The following is a 14,576-nucleotide window of genomic DNA, read 5'->3' on the forward strand; positions in this document are numbered from 1 at the left end:
TAAACAGTAAAAGTACAGCCGCGCGGCTATACCTGAAAAAAAAAAGTATTTAACTCATTTATCAAACGCTCGTGCTTCTCAATCTAAAGGCCCTAAAGCCCTAAAACCCAAAAACCAAGGTGATTATACACATACTTCAAACCGTGTCAGCTCAAACCATCCTCTAAAACTTTCGAACCTACATACGCGCAAAATGCAGGCATGCTTTCTTCTCTCCGCCATCTGGTTATGTACTGAATCTCTGCATTCTCTCTCAACCATTCAAGCACCTTTGCTCAATCTAAAATTTTCTTAAACCTGCACAATTTTGGAACATAAATGATTAATTGTCAGTAACTCTGTTACCTGTTATGTCATATCAGTAATTTAGAAAACCAGATAAGGAAACCGGTCCTAGTAAAACAGTAAGGGGAAAAAGGGTCAAAGATGGAAAGAAAAAGCATTGAAGAACATGTTGGGATCTGTTTCATACTGGCCACCTGTTTCAGGCTGGTGCCTTCAGGGAGAAGCCATTCAGATCCAATTTGGGTAAATCTCTGTAAAATAATTCTTTGCAGTCAACCTAAAGGACCCACTAGTGTAGTGGTTTTGAGTATTTACTCCCTTAGGCAAGGTCCTGGGTTCGAGTCTTAGCATCCGTGTTGTGTGTGTGAGTTTAATATGCTATCGTCCCTTCCAATAGGAAAGGTCCTCAAAAAAATAAAAATAAAAAGGGGAAAGAAAAGAAAAAAAGGGAAGAGTTTCATCTTTAGTCTTTTGACGCATATATAGTAAAACTAAGAGAAATCTTGTCGTTTAAGATATTATCACAACTTAGAATATTGGGCATAATCAGATTTCCATGTATTTGCAAACTGAGGGCCCTAAACCCAACAAATTAAGCAGGGTCAATTTTAGGCATGCTTCAAGGTATTGCTTAATTTGATGGGGTCAGTTGCTTACATGCCATCATTAAGTCCTGCTTGTGTCAAAATTCTTCCTGTATATGTTTTTGACAGTAATGTGATGTTATCTAATGCATATATTATTAGCAATAATAAAATTGGAATGATGCTTCTCTACATGAAACAAGCTTCCTTTAAAACCAGATATTGTATTGATTAAGACTGGATTTACATAGAAAAAATTTCATATCGAAACACAAGAATTGAACTCACTCATCAAACAATTGAAATCTCAATCTAAAGGCCCTAAATCCAACAAATTAACCAGGGTCATTTTTAGGCATGCTTCAAGGTATGTCTGCTAGAATGTGGCAGGGCATCATCATAGGAAACCTCCCTCAAAACATGACTAGCCTCCATCAACATCGTCTGAACCTTTGGAACTTACTCATAAGCACAAACAGAGACATGCCTTATCCTCTCTGTCATCTAGTTATATACTGAATCTCTGCATGCGCTCTCAACCATTCAAGCACCTTTGCTCCCTCTAAAATTTCTTGAACCTGAAAATTTTTGCAAGAGAAATTATTTAAGTGTATCAGCAACTCTGTTACCTATATGCCATATCAGAAATTTAGAAATCGGTACCAGATAAGGGAACTGCCCTTAGTAAAAGCAAGGGGGAAAAACTCAAAGATGTAAAAAGACAAAAATATTGAAGAACATTTTGGGTCAGTTTGGAAACTTTCTTGTTTATTTATTTATTAATTAATAAATATAGAGAAATAAAATGGATAGAAATGTGAGAAAAGAGATGATAGAAGTGAAGGGAGAAAGAAGAGTTATCAAATTGGTTTGAAAAATGAAAATTTAAACTAAAAGCAAGATTAGTTTTATTTTTACGTATATTCAGGCAGCTCAAGTAATCAAGATTACAGAAAGCTCATTGTGAAGGCAATTGAAACTAAAAGAAATTGCAGTCTGCTTTGCTAACAGGGTGGCATATTCTGACCTGTCCCCTAACGCGTTCTTCATCATAATCTTGTTTTTGACGTTTGAATTCGGCAATGGAATTTTCAACTTCTTTGACAAGCTCCTCTGTTGAAAGCTGCAAAAACAAACAGACTACATATTAATGTGACCAAGCGATAAATAGTTTTTCAGTTAAAATATGTTGTGTAGCACACCAGTTATTTTTTGTGAAGCCGATTCTACCAAGCAGGAAAACAACACAAACAACAAGACCGACACAAGAATAGTTATGGGCAAATAATATGTAATACAAAGTTAATTACCTGCAAATGTTCACGTTTATATATGTCTCCAACAGCCAGACTCTGTTTTATCATATGTGTAATGTTCTCCTTCTGGTTTAGAAGATACTCATCTACAGCCTTCTTACTTGACAGAGAAGCCAATTGCTGTTCATTTAATTTTATATTTGCCTGCACAACCATGACAACCAAAACATAAAAGATGTGAACTGCAAAATGCAGGCACATCATGCTCACAAAACACACACACATGCAATAAAAGTAAATCCGACTCACCTGTATCTCCAAAAGTCTGGCTCCATAAAGCTGCCTACCTTGCTCCTCAAAAAAGGACTGAGGAATGTCAACCTCTACCATCTACAAACAACAAGACACAATTATTATGAAGGTTGAAGTTCCCATTTAACAGGACACTTGATATGTTTACATGTCAACAGGTCTGACACTTCAAATGTTTAACTGCGAATAGGCCTTATATGCGTCTCCTTTGTGGGCTAAATAATATAATACTAAGCGAGAGGAACACAGGTCTTAGTTTGAAATATACAAATTTTAAATTAACATCCATCTTATAATAATCAAGGTTTCCACCAATAAGAATTAAACACGTGAAGAAGTGGAATGGTATCATGTCAAATCATGGGACTTCTGGAATTCATGCAAACATGTTGACCAGCACAAATCCACAAAACTTCCTTGAAATTGTCATGCAACAACATGGGTGCATGCATGTGTGCGCATAGATGAAATCTAGGAGTCATGTTTAAGTTTGATTGCTATTAATAAATTATACAGAAATAGCTCCTCCGACTTGGAAAGTAATAACAAAAAAGGCTAAACCAATGGAAAATTCCACGGCTGCTACCATTAGCACCAGTAAAGCAGATAATTGACCCATCACATCATCCATAGAAATGGGAAATACCTAACAGTTCAAATTCACAGCTTATTGCAAAAGTTGACAATTACATAATATATGCAAAGCCCTGTTTCAGTGAGGCAAAACCCAACTGAAGGTTGCAAAAGATCAATGTAATCTTCAAGATGAACATTTTAGAACTTAAAAGCACCTTGCAAAGCTGATCTAGAATGGCATTATCAGCTGCTTGCTCTCTAGCTGTTTGTTCCACTTCCAGGAATTTTTGCAACAATGATTCCTTGACCTGGACATTCGTACAGCAGAAATTATCTTTTTAGTGTTGAACACAGTACAATTTTCAAGCATCACTTCATTGAGAATATTTAAAATTTCATACTGGCTACCTGTTTCAGGCTGGCGCCTCCAGGGAGAAGCCTTTCAGCAAGGGAGTCATCCAATTCGGGTAAATCTCTGTAAAATAATTCCTTGCATTCAACCTAAAGGAGAAAGAAAAGAAGAAAAAAGGGAAGAGTTTCATCTATAGTCTTTTGACACATATATGGTAAAACTAAGAGAAATCTTGTAGTTGTAAGATATTATCACAACTTTTCCAAATCCACATTCCAATCATGAATATTTCAGGATAACTAAGGAAGACTTTCATTTGGACAGAAATCAAGACATACAATAAAATAAGATAAAATATTTTATTATTTTAATTTGTTTAGCTTAGAATATTGGGAATAATCAGATTTCCATGTAGTTGCAAACTGAGGGGCCAGTTCAACAGTAAAAGAAGAAAAGATTTATATGGATGCCTATTGTTTCTTGTAAGTTCTTTTGGTAAACCATGTGGACTTCCAGAAAACAGGATAGCGCTCACTTTGAATTGAGCATGAATTCCTCGAAGATCTTCTTGTGTCCATGATTCAGGAAATACCAGTGGAAAGGACTTTGTTTCACCTCGTTGAATTCCAATTATCGAATCGAGGAAACCAGGAACTACTTTATCACCATCTTCCGTATCAAAATGATAACCTTCACATGGAAAATAAAGTTGAGAGATGCCTCTGCAATAAAAATGCATCACTTGGACGAAAAAAAGAATTATCATTAACAGAACTGCAGAAGATTAAGTGCATATTGGCACACCTTTACTCTCAGCGGATGGAATACTTTTAACATTTGATTCATCTTGATCTATGGTTGTTGCAGATATATCAAGGACAGCAAGATCACCGATCTGTAGGAGTCTCAACTTTGTAAGTTACAAACGTCATACAACAAGTAGGAGATGCAAGGAACTTGGTTTGGAAGCTCAACTGAAACTCAACAAATATGATACTCTAATCCAAGCGATAGTATCAATGTCTTTCAAATGTTGAATAGAATCCAAATTATAACTTTTAAGCATTTATCCCAGCAAACAAATCAAACAAGTAAATATTTTTCACATAATAATATAAAAAAGAAAAAACAAAAGTAACTTGAACTTGACTCACCTGTAGACCTCTGTCAGTTACAATTCTCAATGAACCTAGGGACTTATGGCGGCGTCTTAATTCTTGCTCAGAAGCTTTTTGTGCATCTATGTCACTGTCTATCTCAACAACGACCTTCAAATTCTTGTATCCATTCTCAGGAATCCATTTCACTTCCGGTGCTATATCAACAATCACATCATATCTGGAGTACAAGTCAAACTGATGAGCATGATATGATTGATCTAATCGGAAGACAAATACCGGTTGACATAATCAAATCTCCTTTAATACATGCATCTCCTCTTAACAAACTGTGAGGGGAGATGTTGCATGTAATACGGTACTTTGAGGTGGAAATAATTAGGAGTATCAAATAGCAAGTGAAAATGTAACTCGAAAAATATCTGAACTATCAACCTGAGAGAATTGAGAGAAGAGTAGGCCTGCTCCATATCTGAAAATCTGGTTACAATACGGACTGAGTCTCTCAAAGGCGTGCCTGTGACCTGTAAAATAAGAACAGGTCAACCTTCAGTTGAGGACTCAAGAATGCTAAAGGGGGTTTTGTTAGACATTTCATTAGGTTCTTTCATAAGAAATAAATGATGTTCTTGTTATATGTTCTAAGGGGTTATGATTGTAAAAATGCTGCAACATTGTAACTCTGAAGCCATTGCCAATAAGCTAAACCCCAACATGAACTTGCAATTACAAGAATTTAAGCAACTATATGTTTTAACAAAAATTAATTCACAATATAGTCCTAACATACCGAAGACATGGCATGTGGAAGGGTCCTCCTCAAAATAGATTCAACTGCAGCCTTCTGTACACTTTTCTTCCCAACATGACTCACAAGAATACTCTCAGGCACCTTCTTTCCAGGCCGAAATCCCGGAACCTGTGGACATTGAAAAGCCCAAAAAAAAGTCCATCAAATTGAACTTTAACTCCTCTCAAGCTAAATGAAAACAATGCAGAAGAAATATAATCAAAGAAACCTTGGCTTGCTTCATGAACTCGTCTATAACCCTTTTGTAACAGTCATCACAGACCTCTGGTGGTACTTGTATGCTCAACTTAACCTGCACAAAGATTACAGAGAGAGATATTAACCACACAAAAATGAGAATTAAAACCAAAATTTGGGAATTAAAAGAAAATTGGCAACTAAAGAAAATTACTCTGGAATTGGGTTCTTGGGTCTCTGTGACAACGATGTCCGCTGGAAGCTGGTCTTTCTCGGAGCTGAGAGCCGTGGAAGAAGAAGAAGAGGAAGAAGGAGAAGCCGAAACAGCGAATTGGGAAGCTTGGAATTGGCGGGAAAGAGAAGGGGGTCTAAGACAAGTGTAGGACTGAAGAGAAATGGGGTTTTTACGAACAGGAAGAGAGCGTGAAAGGAGAGAAGGTTTTACGTTGACGACAGAGATGGAGCCACCATTGACGAGACTCATACAGAGCTCCATTGTTCCTTTTCTTCCTTTGGTCTCTCTCTCTGTGGAACTAAAGACTGAGCTCAGAGAACCCAGCTAGCTAACTTGAAAGATAGAGGGCAAATTGGGGATTATCCAACAAAAGAAAGAACTCAAACGACAACGTTTTCCCTTAGCCATCTCTGTTATTTCTTTCTTTTTTATTCACAATTGTCCTTCAATGGAGACATTAGATGAAATAATCATCCACTATCATTTATGTTAGCTAGGGAGGGATTGAAATTGGAGAAAATGTATGGTGATCAGGCTCAAGCCTAACACGATCATTGAAATCGAGCTCAACTCGAGCTCAACTTGGTGTCATTCGTGATTTTGCACAGCTTGGCCTAGAAGTATTTTATCTTACACATACGAGTGTGAGATTTAAATTACATATATGGTTTGAAAATGAAATGTAAATACAAAAAGCTTATTGAAATAATTGTTGATATTATTTTGATTTTTTTTTTCGCATTTTTAATACTATCCTCTCCGTATGTGCTTTTACGCTTGTGAGATGTTTATTTATTTATTTTAATTTTAAATTTATTTTAAAATTAAAAAAGATAATTAATAGTTGTGTTCCATAAAAATAGAATTCATTATCTAATTTTCCTTTTATTTTTAATTTTTTAATATGAAAAAGTGTGAATTTACTATATTATCTTTATTTAATTAATAATTTCAATTCTTAATGTTTGCATTACCAATAGCATTTTCTGATATTTTGAATGTTTTACTATTATTTGCTTTTTTCTTTTTGTATATAGATATATAGATATTTAATTATTTTAATTTATAATTTTTCATATATTATATAAACATGCCATGAAATAAAAAGATAACTTGTAAATCTAATTGAAAAAAATAAATTAAAACTACAATAATTAATCAAAACCTGTTAACCGCCAAACCAACCGTATGACAAAGAACATGAGAACCAAACACCAAAACGGCGTCGTTACAACCTCTGATAAAGTATCTCACTCTCTCAACCTCGTACTTGAAATGAAATAGTCACACCGACCCAGTCACTCTGCTCTCTCAAAGGCTGAGAGCGAGCGAGAGAGCTGAAGAAGAACCAAAAATGGAGGGAGTGGGGTCCAGATTGGGCCGGGCCTCCTCGAGGTACGGCCAAACAGCCACCGTCTTCAGCGGCCCAGTTCGCAGGTGGAAGAAGAAGTGGGTCCACGTGCCCTCATCATCCTCCGTTACTTACCAGAACCCTCACTCCCAATCCAACGGCAACAACAACAGCTCCCGCCTCCTCCTCCGCCGTTGGACCCCAATCTCTCCGGCCACCACCGCCGCAGAACCCCTCTCCGGCTCCGGCGCCCCGACGGAGGAGCCGCCGCGCCGGAAGTTCCGCTACACGCCCGTAAGTAAACTACCAACAGGCTTATACATCTGTGTGCTTCAATCGCTGCGTATGTGTTTCTAGGGTTTTCAGGGTTTATGGAAATTGTGGGTTTTGGTGTAAAATCTGTGGGGGATTTTTATCTTTTGGGAGGGAGGATGTCTTGAAGGATTTAATTGAAGTGTGCTGTATAATGTTAGGATTTTGTGAATTTAAGCTGGTCTTGTTTTGAAAATAAGAACTTGTATGATTTTGTGTTGTATGCTATAAGTGATGTTCTTTGTACAAAATTATTGCTAAGTTGAGAATGTTACTGTTGTTTTTTAATGTACAATCCTTCCAAGTAATGCAGTTTTGGACAAATGTTTTGCTTTCTGGCATTGAAGGTCATGAATTTTTAACTTTGAGTTGCCCAGAATAGAACCAAAAATAGATTTAGGAGTCCTGGGATGCGTAGATTAGAAGCTTGATGCTGTTAATTCTTAAAGAAAAAAAAAGAGGAGAAGCAAAAGAAAACAGAAACTGGTGTCATTTATAATCCGGGTCACTCCCATTTTGAGCATTGGTTAGTGGATTATGATTCATTGTGCAGGTTGCTGTGCTAGAGGAACAGAAGAAGACAGCCAAGGGAAAGGTTGGAGATGTGGTGAAAGCTAGTGAGGGAGGCCAATCTATAGCCACGAGTACTAAGATGCATGAAAATTCAGACATTGATCAAGTTATGGAGGAACAAGCTGAGGTTAGACCTATTGATTTCCTGCTTAATTATCTTTTCATTCATTTGGATTTGGTCCTTTTGTATTATTGTAGTACATGTTCTACATTAGGCCATATGGCCAAATGCTCATGCCCCTTCCTAGACGTTGAAATGAATTTTAGGGTTGCAGAATGAGCATGTAGTTGGTGGTGTTGGCTGTCACCGCTGCTTGAGCCCATAAGTCTTATTGGGGTCATTCTATCTGAACCCAGGAAAACTATTCACTTCCCCCCTTTTTTGTTGTTGTTAATATGCTTGAAAAACTTCAGAAATTAAATAAGATAAAATAATTCCTAAAGGATAATAAGATCCCACCACCATGGTCACTGTTGACCTTGGTGTTAGGCCATGGTGCTGTGGATATTGGCCATTGTGCTACAACATGGCGACCATTAGGTTTGCAACATTTGGTAATGATGTTGGTCTAGGAGTTTTTCTTTCTTTTTTTATTTCGTATGGGGTAAATACACATTCGTTCACACAGACAAATAAGCGGTTATTGTGTGTCATGACTAAAAAGTCAATGTCATTGTTGTTGTTACATGCCCAGTCCATAAGTCAATATCTTCACTGCTGCAAGATGCTCCTTGTTGAGTGGTGAAATAGGGGAAGCTGTTCCCCGGCTGATACTTGCCACTTCCAGCTCATAGATTCATGAGTATATGAACTTTAACACCATAGTTCTAACAACAAAAAGAAAAAGCCTAATGATGGTTATACCATTGTATATGTTCGCATATACCACTTGAAAAGATTTGATGTTTGACTAGCAAGGATAGTAAATTTTATTGGGATATAGTAGCAAGCATGTGAGGTTTAAAGAAACCTCTCCAGAAACTAAAAGCAATTTGAAAATGAAGATAACTTTTTTGTCTTGTTCCCCACCAAGCAAATAGGATATTGATTAGTGCACTTGCTGTAGTTCTTAAAAAAATGTGAAGTTGTTTACCATACAAAAGTTATTAAATAGATGTTGTCTGCACTGCAGGAATTGGATGAGACCCATTCTGGCTTGCAGGATTCAAATGGAAGCCATCTGGATTTAGATTTGGGGTTGAAAGGTCACAGTGCCAACCGTGATTCCATTAGCCAGATTGAAGATGCTCAGATGAAAAAAGCAAGCCCGGGTAGATTTTGGTTGGGTTGATGCTTGGCATTTGTGAAGACAAAAACTAGAGCTGCATGGAAAAAAAAAAAAACCAGCAACACGAAGTCAAAATCTGGTGACCAACTGGCAGGGCCTGCTACATGCTAGCCATGCTATTTTCTGTGTTATTATGATACTGATTATGATGTAATTAAGTAAGCTGTAGGATTAGTTTGTGGATTTTCTCCGAAGTTATATATTAGGGTTAGCAAGTAGTAGAGTACATGATTAAATAGCACACGGTGTTTCAAGTATTCAACTGTCTGTAAAGATTAGCCATATATAGCTACTAGTTATGTGGCACTTCAATGTAGGGGTGACCATTCGTGTTTTTTAGGGTTTTATATATGCAATGGCACCAAATTTGAAGGGAAAAAAGAAAGAGAAAGAAGAACATGACACTATAAAAGTGAAAAAACGAACAAGGCATCGTATTGTGAAGTTTGGATTTTACACAAACACTATTTATCGAAACCGTAACATAAGAAAAGCGTCTAAAAGATTTAGGCCTGCCTTTTTTTTGGTTCCAGTTTTCCTCTTTTTGTTTTTGTTTTTCGCTCAATTTAGTTTTCTCGTTAGTCATTACCTGAATGCTCATACTCACTCAGCAATATAAATACGAAATACGTACAACTCAATAAGCTCTATAAATAATACGATAAAAAGGGATTAAATTTGTTCTAGATCCAAATCAAATAATCACAAAGAAAATATAATGAGGATTCTACCCAATCTTTTACGCTGAGTTAGGAAAACACCCTGAATTCTATTGAGCACAAGTTGAAGCGGACATAAGAAATTTTTTGTTTTGTTATACAAACAATATTCTACTTTAATCTAACCTAAACAATGGGCAGGGAATTCGAACTCGGGTGCAGAGTGAGAAGCACATCTGCTCTAGCCAACTTGGCTAAGGCCCATAACTGTCGAGATAAGACCTTTTTAATTACTGAAAACAATGGTTTGCCATGCTTTAATTTAAAAGACCTCTTTTGGTTGTGTAAATGCAAAGGATATAGCTTGTTAAAGAAGAATAACATTTGTACAAAGGGACCTTACTCACAGCACAAACACCAGAACCCAGAAGCTACAACATGAAAAACTCTACACTCTGCTCCATGCACTCACAGCAAGCTGGGAACCAAAACACAAGCAACAACTTGCAACCAAGGACGGTCATGGCATTTGATACCATACACAAACTCAAAATCAAAACTCTACTTATAAACTTGAAAATTCTAGAGTAACCAGATCTGTGGTGTCATCTAAATAACATTATAGTACAAGGATTAATATAAAAGATTGGGAAGGAAAAAAAAATGCAACTGGATAATAAGCTTATGGATGTCACAGGAATAAGATTTAATCTCATTCAAGTTTCGCAAACATATTCAAAAAATTTGGAAACGTTATCCAGTTTACCACATGGCCGTTGAAACTTTTATTAGCTGCAATTCAATTGCCAGCATTATCCTCAGTTGCATTGTTCTCTGGTGCTGTAGTTACACCAACTTCAGCTGGCCTAACAACTCGGTCATAAAGCATGTATCCGGGCTGCAATACAAAAATATATGAAAGTATTTAATTATGCGCTCACTGCTATAGTAACTTGGTAAGTTAATTAAGGACCATAAAAATAAAAATACAGCCTTCAGAGTAAAAACCCCACTTTGCTGAACAAAAAAAACATAAATATTCAAAAAGTTTTGTCACATGAGTCACATTCATGCAAATAATTTATCCAAGTCCTTTTGGTCGTGTGGGCTCTTTTCAATTGTCATATAATTCAAAAAACAAAGGAAAGATTCACTTGTATAGTTCATGCAGAAATAAAATAAAATTATAAAAATCAATGCAAAAATGTGTGCATGTGTGTTTTAAAAAGATGTTTTCTGACAACATCAAACTCGTGCCTGTTGTGTTTTCTTCCCCTGAAGTATTTAGTTCAGTAGAAAGAAACAGACATGCTTATTCAATTCAGAAATTTTCTTTTTAGAACACAAGCAAAGCTAAATATTTCAAACTTGTGAGATGTCAACATGTCAATTTGAAGGTTTCAATCGAATTACATTAAAATGTCACCCCAAGGCTATACTGATAATGCCAAACAGTAGTGCATTTCTTTCTTATTTGGAGAGGCATGCAAAAGAATTGATTATATATTTTTTTTCATACCTTGAGAACTACAGCAATAGTCCCTGGAGGCTTGGAAGCATCTTCTAAATTAAATACCGCGTTATGCTTGTTTGGGTCAAATGCTTCATTTGTAGGATCAAACTTTTCTACTCCATACTTTCTAAATACCTGAAAGCAAATATATTTATATGTTAAAGCATCCCAGTTAATTTCTGCTTTTGCTAACAAAACCATTACTCAATAAACAAATGCATGCAAAATGGCTCATGAAACGGATATTACAATTTGCGAGAATGAGCCTGATTGACTCAATATAAGGTAAGTATTAAAAAGAAAAGGAAATTAAGCTGATCTAATTTTAACTTTTGACCATGTGAGGCAAACGGAATGTACATCCAGCACCTTTAAAACAATGCTGTCCCAGCTCTAAAACAGCCACTCCACTCAGGAAGGATTTATGGTGAATGGTTAAAATAAATGATAAAAAAAGTGTACCTCTATAAGTTGTTTCTCAGTCATTTCAACACCTTCTAGAAGTGTTTTTAGAAGTGGTGCAGCTCCACCAGATTCCTTAGACTCATCAAGTTTTGAGAAACTGTCTTTGACAACTGAAGAAGCTCTCCCCAAATTGTCCGCAACATCTAGTAAACTCTTTGCAAAATTCTGCAACATATTAACGACCACTCATCAGAGTAAAAACTCAGAAGAATTTCTTTTTTCACAAAAAATTAAATTATCTATTTTCCAACAAGAATGAGGTAAATAAAAAAGCAAAAAGCAGGTTCCTGAGGGCAGGAAAAAATGTCAAAAGTAAGCAGGACCTGTACGGCAAATTTCTTCGAATTCTCTGCTTCACGCCTTGTTCTGTCCATGACATTTTCCATCTCTGCATAACTTCGGAGGACTTTATCTTGCATTCTCTTGATTTCTTCATGTTTCTGCTTCAGAAGTTCTTCCTTCTCAGCCACAAGTTTTACCAGATCATCGAAACCTAAGTCACCCTCACCCTCTGAATCTGAATCAGAAAATGCAGTTCGTTTAGTACCTCCCCTCCTTCTTTTGACAGAAGGAGACTTCTTAGACTGGGAATCTGAAGTGTAACCTGATTCTTTTGTTTGATCAGAAACTTTAGCATCTCCACTTTCTTTTGCTGGCTCTCCATTTGTGGAAGCACCACCATTCTCTGCAGCACTTCCATGTTCCCTTTCTGAAGGCTGTGGCGATGCAGACGAAGAGAATCCAAATATTTGAGAGATTGAAGAACTAGGGGTTGAATGATGCAACAGAGACACTTGCCTTGGAGAAAACTGTTATTTAAAAGAAATAAAATCAGAAATTTACTAGGAAAAACCAGTTACTATAAACTATGCAAGTTTTTAACTCTTTCAACAGATCCCTAAAATTTAAGATTCAATTCGTATCAGAAACAGGACCTTATACTCAACAGCAAGCTAAAAAAACTAAGATGAAGGCCAATTACTAAAGAACTTCATAGCTGTTGGCTAAAGTGCTAAAGTTGCAGAATATCCTGAGAACCTAACCTGCTCTGCTCGACATTAAGCATAGAAATTAAGGTGACGCAAAAAATGTTACTGTACAAATTGTAACCAAACTAGCATATGTAGATATACGTGTATATGATTTTTGTTCATCATTTGAAGCAAATTGTTATAAATAAAAAATTGGCTGGTTCCAATCATAAAGATTATGAAATTCTTTTTAATTCCACTTGGAAAACTAGCCTGCAATGAAGTATAAATGTTCCTCAATATTCATAATTTGAAAAGAAAATAATAAACCCAGAAGGCCAATTATCATATGTTATCTCTCCAAATCCGCTTTTAGGTTTCATAAGCTAAAGACAAAAAACCTCAAATTCCATGACTAAGAAACATCGATACTATTTTATAATCATTAAAAACAGCGCTTGATCAACAAGAGAACCAGTCGGATCCAAAAAAGCAGTAATATTGGTGAATTTTGCAGAAAAACCTAAAACCCTAGCAAAACCCTAGTGGAAAAAATTAAAGAGATAAAGGGATTTTCTGGCACCTTAATGGAAAAATCGTGGATCAGAGCTTGGGACTGATTGCATAGAATTGGCAAGTGATGATTTTGTGGAGCGGCGATGAGCATTGTGCTCCTGGGAAGGGTCCTTGAGGCACGACTTAAAACCCTAGACACGAACATGGCTGACGAGCTGGAAGGGCAAAATCGGTATGAAAATTCGGGTTTCAATATAGATTAGGCTGGTCTGGCCTTGTAGGAGAAGTTTGTAAAGCAAAGAGAGAGAGACGGAGAATGGATGTGCTTGGAGAGAAAGATAAACAGAGAGACGAGAAATTAGGGCGCTGCCGGTGGTATTTTTTGGTTGACGACAATGCCCTTAAGCAAATTCCAAATTGAAGCTAATGATGTGGGGATTTGCGTCTTTCAGAGGGTATTTTCGTCTGAACTCCAATTGGGTTTTTGAAGATAGGTTTTTCACTTTGGGGTTTAGAAGCATCCAGAACCTTTTCGGCTGGCTCACCCGATATTTGATCGCAAGTGGTTTAAGGTGACTAGTAAGCAGTGACACGACATCGTTTGAAACCACATACTTGAATCCAGATTGGTGGTTTCTTTCTGTTCTTTCTTTTGATCAAACACGTTGGTTTGGTCATACAATTTATGGAAATTCCACTTTGAGCTATTTCATTCATATTCACAGGAACTTGATATCTCACTTTAGAAGGAGTTTGGTATCCAATTTCAATAGGAAACTCGAAAATTTTGATTTTTTTTTAAAAATAAGAAGTTTTTAAATCTATTTTTAAGATTCAAAAACTTGTTTGGTATACAACTTTAAAATTGTTTTCAAATCTTAAAAATTTGAGAACTTGTGGGTTGTTAAAAAAAATTTGAAAAAATAGAATTTTTTTTGTTTTTAATAATTAGGATGTTTTTAAAAATACAGCTACCAAACATATTTTCTTTGTTTTGGACTCAAATTTTATTTTTGAATTTAAAATGTTGAATTCAAGTTGAATATCAAACCGACCCTAAAAAATTTTAGACTAGTATACTAGCTCTTGGACACCTTTTTTTTTTTTTTTTTTCCAAGACGGTTATGCAAAGACAAATTTTACCCATAAAGCTCTTATCAACTAATATCGAAACTATATTTTACCATTCCACTAAGCTAGATACCATTAAAAAAAAAAAGT

General features: G+C 36.2%; 3 protein-coding genes across 5 annotated transcripts; 1 reads left to right on the forward strand and 2 right to left on the reverse strand.

Moving 5' to 3' along the window:
• Positions 1-1,059: 1,059 nt before the first annotated feature.
• LOC117624658 (trigger factor-like protein TIG, Chloroplastic) lies at positions 1,060-6,015 on the reverse strand. The gene is made up of 13 exons (XM_034356037.1): positions 5,686-6,015; positions 5,503-5,586; positions 5,274-5,402; positions 4,919-5,007; positions 4,520-4,703; positions 4,170-4,260; positions 3,901-4,055; positions 3,422-3,514; positions 3,229-3,321; positions 2,435-2,515; positions 2,180-2,329; positions 1,897-1,992; positions 1,060-1,447 (listed from the first exon to the last, which is right to left on the reverse strand). Exons 1-13 carry the CDS (start codon positions 5,965-5,967, stop codon positions 1,370-1,372), a joined length of 1,605 nt encoding a protein of 534 aa, XP_034211928.1. The 5' UTR covers positions 5,968-6,015; the 3' UTR covers positions 1,060-1,369.
• A 972-nt stretch (positions 6,016-6,987) lies between these two features.
• Positions 6,988-9,568, forward strand: LOC117624445. Its single transcript, XM_034355689.1, has 3 exons — positions 6,988-7,351; positions 7,923-8,069; positions 9,076-9,568. Exons 1-3 carry the CDS (start codon positions 7,061-7,063, stop codon positions 9,232-9,234), a joined length of 597 nt encoding a protein of 198 aa, XP_034211580.1. The 5' UTR covers positions 6,988-7,060; the 3' UTR covers positions 9,235-9,568.
• On the reverse strand, positions 8,986-13,871 carry LOC117624444 (grpE protein homolog 2, mitochondrial-like). 3 transcript variants are annotated; one of them, XM_034355686.1, is made up of 6 exons: positions 13,423-13,871; positions 12,192-12,677; positions 11,866-12,033; positions 11,410-11,538; positions 10,657-10,788; positions 8,986-9,265 (listed from the first exon to the last, which is right to left on the reverse strand). In XM_034355686.1, exons 1-5 carry the CDS (start codon positions 13,558-13,560, stop codon positions 10,690-10,692), a joined length of 1,020 nt encoding a protein of 339 aa, XP_034211577.1. In that variant the 5' UTR covers positions 13,561-13,871; the 3' UTR covers positions 8,986-9,265; positions 10,657-10,689. The 3 variants fall into 3 exon arrangements, with proteins under 3 accessions (XP_034211577.1, XP_034211578.1, XP_034211576.1); XM_034355687.1 differs by lacking the exon at positions 8,986-9,265 and having other exon boundaries at positions 10,435-10,788; positions 12,192-12,385; positions 12,473-12,677; XM_034355685.1 differs by lacking the exon at positions 8,986-9,265 and having other exon boundaries at positions 10,435-10,788.
• Positions 13,872-14,576: the final 705 nt, after the last annotated feature.

This window comes from Prunus dulcis, chromosome 4 (assembly GCF_902201215.1).
Source record: "Prunus dulcis chromosome 4, ALMONDv2, whole genome shotgun sequence".
NCBI classification, from domain to species: domain Eukaryota; kingdom Viridiplantae; phylum Streptophyta; class Magnoliopsida; order Rosales; family Rosaceae; genus Prunus; species Prunus dulcis.